The 7666-nt window shown below is 32.0% G+C and overlaps 1 protein-coding gene across 1 annotated transcript; it reads left to right on the top strand.

Moving 5' to 3' along the window:
• The first annotated feature begins 1334 nt into the window (after window positions 1-1334).
• On the top strand, window positions 1335-7037 carry LOC124848176 (L-ascorbate oxidase-like). The gene is given in 6 exon segments (XM_088094695.1): window positions 1335-1733; window positions 1844-1936; window positions 2751-2963; window positions 3885-4079; window positions 5960-6890; window positions 6893-7037. Coding segments are annotated over 6 exon segments (1731 nt in total). The 5' UTR covers window positions 1335-1460; the 3' UTR covers window positions 6919-7037.
• The last annotated feature ends 629 nt before the right edge of the window (window positions 7038-7666 follow it).

The following is a 7666-nucleotide window of genomic DNA, read 5'->3' as shown; positions in this document are numbered from 1 at the left end:
TTTCTAATTAGGAAATTAATCTCTAAACATATTTTTTGTCACTAAAATTTATCATTATTTAGTTTTAGTATCAAAAAGGGTCTAATATTAAATTTCAAATACTTAAAAATATAATGTTGTAATATAATATTGTTTCTCTAATTTTTACTTTTAAGTGGTTCTCACTTATTGATTGTTAAAATTCATATGAGGAGTAGTGCTTACCCACTCTAACATTGCCTAACAAATTATGTGTTTAATAAGTCGAAAGAATTTGTTGATAAAGATTAACCTAAACTAAGCCGAGAAAGTACTAAGTCTGTCATCACCAACAACAGAACAGGGATCAGCCACGTTTTTCCCAGTTTAATAAGGAAGAACTAATCAAACAATTCTTTGCTTTAAAACTACAATTAGAGCATGTATTATGAGTGATAACCTCTTCCTCAAGAAAAGTTGGGTTAAAACAAAATAAATTAAAACAAAAAAAATGAAGTTATGGTGGTAGAAGTGACGAGGAAGTTATGGAGACGATGGTGGTTGTTCTTTGTTTTATAGGATACCACATGAAATTATCGATTAAATTTTGGTTTAATGTTTCAATAGGTCCCTATTTTTGTTCAAAATTTGAAATAGGTCCCTTTATTTTTTGGCGTCTCAATTGGGTCCTTATTTTTGTTAATTTGATGCAAATAAATCCTTTCCGTCAATTGCATCAAACGGCGTTAATGAATGTGTGACGTGGCCTGAGGACAGTATTGACACGTGTAAGGCCACGTCACACATTGACGGAAAGGATTTATTTGCATCAAATTAACAAAAATAAGGACTCAATTGAGACGCCAAAAAATAAAGGGACCTATTTCAAATTCTGAACAAAAATAAGGACCTATTGAGACATTAAACCTTAAATTTTTACAGAAATAAATTCATTGGAAAACTTAAATTACTCACGAATAATATCGACAAGTATTAAAATTTTATGTACGACAATCACTGTAATTTTTTCTTTTTCTATGCTTATGCAGTGATTTATTTAAATATTACCTATAGATGTTGACCGTTGTTAATATCAAAATTTTTGTTGTAGTGTTAAAAAATCATGACTTGCTTTTGTATTATTGCTTTGTCACCTCGCTCTTGCGTAAAATGACCTGGAATAATGAATAATGAAAATCATTCCAACTTCGACCAATTTAGTTAAGTTGTTTATTGGAAGAACTAGTTTGATAAATTAAAAAAAAAAAAACTGCACGCGGTGTTTGAATATCAATATAATAATAAAAATAACAACTCAACCAGCACAATGTGAAATTTCAAAGTACCTTTTCTCTGTGTTTGTTTGTATATATATGTGTCTATCTAGGCAATGGTGGCAATACAACCTATTCTTTTATTCATAAATCTGTGTCTGAGTTCCTTTCTGTTGACGGATAGGTTGTTTTGTGGTATTTGAGAGCCTGCTGAGGTTTGGTGTTAGGATGATGAGAATAATGGGATTGAGAGCAGTTTTAGTTTGGTGCATATGGTTAGGGTTGATAGAGTTTTCAGTAGGAGGAAGGGTGAGGCACTATAAGTTTGATGTGGAGTACATCTTCAAAAAACCAGATTGCTTGGAACACGTTGTGATGGGAATCAACGGCCAGTTTCCAGGGCCAACCATTAGGGCTGAAGTTGGTGACACTCTTAACATTGCTCTCACCAACAAGCTCTTCACTGAGGGAACTGTTATTCACTGGCATGGAATCAGACAGGTTCTTTTCTTTCTTTCTTTTCACTATCTTTTATGTATGATATATACTGTCAGCAAATTTCAAACATAATGTTCCAAATGGTTATTAATTGTTGATGTTTGGTTTTGAAGGTTGGAACTCCCTGGGCCGATGGAACTGCTGCAATTTCACAGTGTGCTATAAATCCAGGAGAAACTTTTAACTACAGGTTTATAGTTGACAGGGTAATTACATTTCTACCCTTTTATGTTCTTTCTCAATCTTTGGTGAAGAAAGTTTTCACTTCAAATTTTCTTGGAGTAATATGGTAATAAGTAAAGTTTTTGACTTTTTTTAGACCTAAAAAATGTGTAGTTGTGTGAGAAAAACTCCTCCAAAAGTAATAAATTAATTATAGGAAAGGTGGTGGACTATTTTATGGAAAAAAAATTAAAATATAAAATTAGAAGTGGCGTTAGAATTTTTGAGGTAGAAATAGTCATATATCTTAAAGAATCTCTAATCACTTTTAACTTGTGTGGGAATGAAGATCCTATAATGCTTGCCACTTGGATCAAGCATCTGTCATTTCCATTTTCATTTATATAGAAAAATACATGTTGATTGATTCCCTCCATGTCATTTTTTTATATTTGATGCGAAAGTTCTGTTTGATTCAAAGAAAAGAGAAAATGTTTTCAACTTTAATCCCAAGAGAGATTTAAAATTACTCAAAATGTTGTCTTTTTTTTTTTCAAATGTTTCTTAAATAATAAAAAATGTACATCGCTTTCAATCTAGAGTATTAATTAAACTCATCAACTTTAAGTATTATTCGTTTCGTCTCTGGTAGGGGTCTTCACATGGAAAGAACTTCTGAGTTAAGAAATTTTATAAATTATCTTCCACTTCCATTTTTAAATAATATGAAACATTATGAGGGGCATTTTTGTTTGTGTCGTTGTTTCGTGGTATTTTCCTTTGGTTTGTTCTTTATGCAAAGAACAAGATGGGTGTGTTTGTAATGATGAATATGTGGTGTTAATTTATATGGTGCAGCCTGGAACATACTTCTACCATGGACACTATGGTATGCAAAGATCAGCAGGGTTGTATGGTTCACTGATAGTCGATTTGCCAAAGGGACAAAACGAACCGTTTCACTATGATGGTGAGTTCAACCTTCTTCTAAGTGATTGGTGGCACACCAGCTCACATGAACAAGAAGTTGGCCTCTCTTCCTTACCATTCAAATGGATTGGTGAACCTCAGGTAATTAATTAATAACTTCATTAAACTAACCTAATATGACCCTTTTTTTTATTATTACAATTAGTACCATTTTATTTTATGATCATCAAATAAAGAAGTTATAATGATCTGAGATATAAAGGTAGAAATTCAACATAGAAATCATATCAGATTCCATAAAGTAACCTAGGAAAAGCTGCACCTCTGGCCCATCTGAACAAAGTCGTCTTTGGACTGTTAGGGCATCGTTGAATTCTTCAATCTCATATTTTTCTTCTTTTCTTTTACCCTTCTCTAACAAGGCAATCAACTTTTTAATCTAACCCTCTGTATGATTAAAGTGAAACATGAATAGAAGAGGATATACTCTTTTTTGATATTTCAACCTACAACAACTTCAATAATTCATATATTCAAATGATAAATAATTATAACTCAAAATGCTTGTCATAAATTATTACACTTTTGACGTTTTTATTGTTTTATACTAAATCTGTTAAAAGAAAACTATGCATGTGTCTTTTCGGATACTACTATCAAAATGAGTTTTTCTTTATTGTTTTTATATAATAAAACTCTAAAATTTCAAATAAATTGCTCACCTTAGTTTACAAACCACAAACATACTTACAAATCACTTCAAAACATTCATCCATCTTTGATACGTTTGCTCATCCTCTCAAAATTCCAAACCTTAATCCACTATATATTTATTGTATCTATTTTAAGAATATTTCATGTCTTTTTATCTTATTGTAGAAATATATGTTTGTCAGAATTAAAATTTATGTACAATTTAGACACACTATGTTATAATAAAAAACTTAAAACACACACACACACACATATATTAATAAAAAACTTAAAATATATTCTAAAATTATAATATTGTTTCACCTTTTTTTTTTCTTACTCTTTACTAACTTGTTTTTACCATTTTAGACTTTGCTGATCAATGGGAAGGGACAATTCAATTGTTCTCTTGCAGCCAAATTCATAAACACCACTCTACCAGAGTGCCAATTTAAAGGTGGTGAAGAATGTGCCCCTCAAATTCTTCATGTGGAGCCTAACAAGACCTACAGAATCAGAATTGCCAGCACCACTTCCTTAGCTTCACTAAACTTAGCCATTTCGGTGAGTTCCATTTTACCCTATATGATTGTTTAATTCATAAGAACAATTTCAATTTGAATAATAAAATATTTACAATCAGTTATACTCCTTAGGGAATTATCACACATTTATAGGAAACTTCTAAGGAAAAAGTTACATTTATTTATACATAAGCTATTTGTAAAAGTTCTCTTTTGTAATTTGTTTTCAAAAATTTTATTTGATTTTCTTTATATTTATGATTTTTCTTGGATCCCACAACTTTTGTGTCTTTAAGCACGCCTTTGTAAAAGTGGCATCATTATCGTACGTGCATTATTGACCATTAGCTGTATGATGTGCTTAGTGTGAGATATTCTTTCTTTCTTTTGTATTGCCCACAGTTTCCACTTAAACAAAAGAGAAACCAATTCAAGAAGCTCAAGTGATTCCATCAAATCAGTTAGTAATTGATTATTTTCTAACATTAAAATAATATATTAAATAGGTGTTAAGCTAGTGAAGACTTGACTAATGGGTCAAGAGAGTTGGAAAAGGATGTAAAAGAAATAGTAAAGAAAGAAGTTTCAATGATCCATCATTTTTATATATAAAAATGTTGATCTGTAGACGTGGAAAACATTAAAACATACAGTAAAGGAAAAAAAAGTTTCAGCTATCTATTATTCATATAAATTAAATATTGATTTGTTAACGTGGAAATCTATCACTTTCTTCAGAACATAAAAGGACATATAAATTTAATAAAATTATAGTTGCACTAGTCTTATTTATTTTAATTATATATATTAAAAGACATATTATACAAATTCTAAAATGGATTTACTTTATGTATATCCTCAAATATTTGAAGTAGTATTATTAGTTTAAAAAATGTTCTATCTTAGTTTTTTCTATATTAAAGTACTGTAAAAGTGATGACAACAGAGGAATCAAATCAGAACTGTAATTTTGAAGGGAAATAACACGTGTAGAAAAAGAGGAAGATAGTGTTACGGAATAGAGGCAATTATTTGTTCTTCAAATAATGCAGTGTGTTGGAAATTACACGTTGATGCATGAGCGAGTGGGCCTCACTGAGTTGTGAAACACTGAAACATTCTGGATAAAGACAAGGATTTGTTTAAAATATTTAGAAAATATTAGGAAAGGGATAAAAGGAAAAATCATATATAGTGATATTCAATGGATTTGGTTTGTGGGACCTGCACGTCGTGAGATGGCCACTGATTTGGGGTAGGTACTCAATAATATCATCACATACGTTAACTAATTTCACAAAATGGAGTGCTGATTTTAATAGACACTTCTAATTTTAGGGTGTACAAACAGATAATATAAGAGAGAAATGACAAAAAAATGAATAAAATATTATGAAACGAGTGATGAGAAAAAAGAGAGTTAATGTTTCTTTAATTATTGGGTGAATTGGTTACTTCAAAAGAGAGATAACAAAAGTAAGTATACAAAGAAAAAAACAATAGATACTGTAAACGATGTGATGATACAATACGAATGACATGTGAAAGCAAAACAAAGAATAAAAAAGTACCTGTATATTTATAATAGTTCCAAGTGATGTCAGGAAAATTTATGATAAAAAGGTAACAATGGTTTCAATATATGAAATAATTTTTCGTACTTTTTTCTTACTTTTTCTCTGTTAAAACTACTTTAAGAAATTTTTGTTCGAATAAAACTTTTTTCAAGATAAAATTATTAAATTGAAAGTGTACTTGGTTCACCCTGTCTCAATATACTAGGCAAATTAGGTATCGGTCAAACAATTTTACTTCATTATGCAAGTGGTGTGTCAGAAACTGTACAACTATAGATTCATTTTCATGCATCAACAAACATTATCATGTAACATTTGTTTTTTCCTTTTGTTTATGTTGTAGAATCACAAACTTGTTGTGGTGGAAGCTGATGGAAACTATGTGACACCATTTGCGGTTGATGATATAGATATTTACTCTGGTGAAAGCTATTCAGTGCTCCTTCACACAGATCAAGATCCAAAGGAAAACTATTGGCTTTCAATTGGAGTTAGAGGAAGAAAACCTAACACCCCACAAGGTTTAACCATTCTAAACTACAAGACAATTTCTGCTTCAGTTTTTCCAACTTCTCCACCACCCGTCACACCCCTTTGGAATGATTTTGAACGTAGCAAAGCATTCACTAAGAAAATCATAGCCAAGATGGGAACTCCACAACCTCCACAACGTTCTGATCGTACAATTTTCCTTCTCAACACCCAAAATCGTGTTCATGGGTTCACCAAATGGTCCATTAACAATGTGTCCCTAACATTGCCAGCGACCCCTTACTTGGGTTCCATCAAGTTCAAACTAAACGATGCTTTTGATCAAACACCTCCACCTGTGACCTACCCTCAAGAGTATGACATTTTCAACCCTCCTGTGAATCCTAACTCAACCGTTGGCAATGGGGTGTACAAGTTCAACCTTGGTGAGGTTGTTGATGTCATACTGCAAAATGCAAACCAATTGAGTGGAAATGGTAGTGAGATTCACCCTTGGCACTTGCATGGGCATGACTTTTGGGTTTTGGGATATGGAGAAGGCAAATTCAAACAAGGTGATGAGAAGAAATTCAACTTGACACATGCACCATTGAGGAACACTGCTGTAATATTCCCATATGGATGGACTGCATTGAGGTTTAAGGCAGATAATCCAGGAGTTTGGGCTTTCCATTGCCACATTGAACCACATTTGCACATGGGAATGGGTGTGATTTTTGCTGAGGCTGTTCACAAAGTTGGAAAAATTCCAAGGGAAGCATTAACTTGTGGGCTTACCGGGAAGAACTAGTAGAAAATGGACGCTACTGAAACTAGTCAATAAATCACACTACTTGTGCTTAAACGTTATATCAAATGTGTTGCAAAATGTTTATTTGAATGATAAATTAATGAAATGTTTTAATTCAACACGTTCAGGTTTATTAAAATATTGGCATGAATAATGTTTGGTTTGGTAGACATTTTATATCATTCCGTAGAAATTTAAAACACCACTTATATAAAATGTACACATTTTACATGCACACAAATTCAAAGAAAAATTTATTTTTACGATCGGCCCAACAAATATGTTAAGGAAAACGTTTCTTTAACAACTATATTTTGTAAACTTTTTTACAACGCCACGTGGCGTTGTTTCATTGGTTGGTTTTAAAAGCTTTTTTTAAAAAGGTGAAATTTGTTTAGAAGGGCAATTTTGAAAAGAATTTGGATAGAAACTCTTTTTGTCAGTTTTTTTTTCAGATTCACTCTTTTTTGCAGCTTGATTTTCTCAACTTTCTCTCCACCATTGAAGCTTACATCTCTCTCCACCATTGAAGCATCTATCTCTCTCCACGGTTTCGGTCTTCTTCGTTCCTTACTTTTCTTCACTCTCTGTCCACCATTGAAATGTTGTTTCTCTCTCCCCTTTGAGTTTGAGTTCGACTCTTCTTACTTCGTTTCTTGGGTCATTTGGTCATTGTCGAGGATTTCGTCTCTCTCTTTACCCATTTTCCTTTTTTTGATGGTGTGACCGTGGACTCGTTGGCGGTATATATCCCCCGTTCTGGAATTT

This window comes from Vigna umbellata, chromosome 7 (assembly GCF_029865625.1).
Source record: "Vigna umbellata cultivar VRB3 chromosome 7, Vumbellata_1.0, whole genome shotgun sequence".
Lineage (NCBI taxonomy): Eukaryota > Viridiplantae > Streptophyta > Magnoliopsida > Fabales > Fabaceae > Vigna > Vigna umbellata.
The sequence above is the reverse complement of the archived record's forward strand: the minus strand, read 5'-3'. Positions and strand labels throughout refer to the sequence as shown.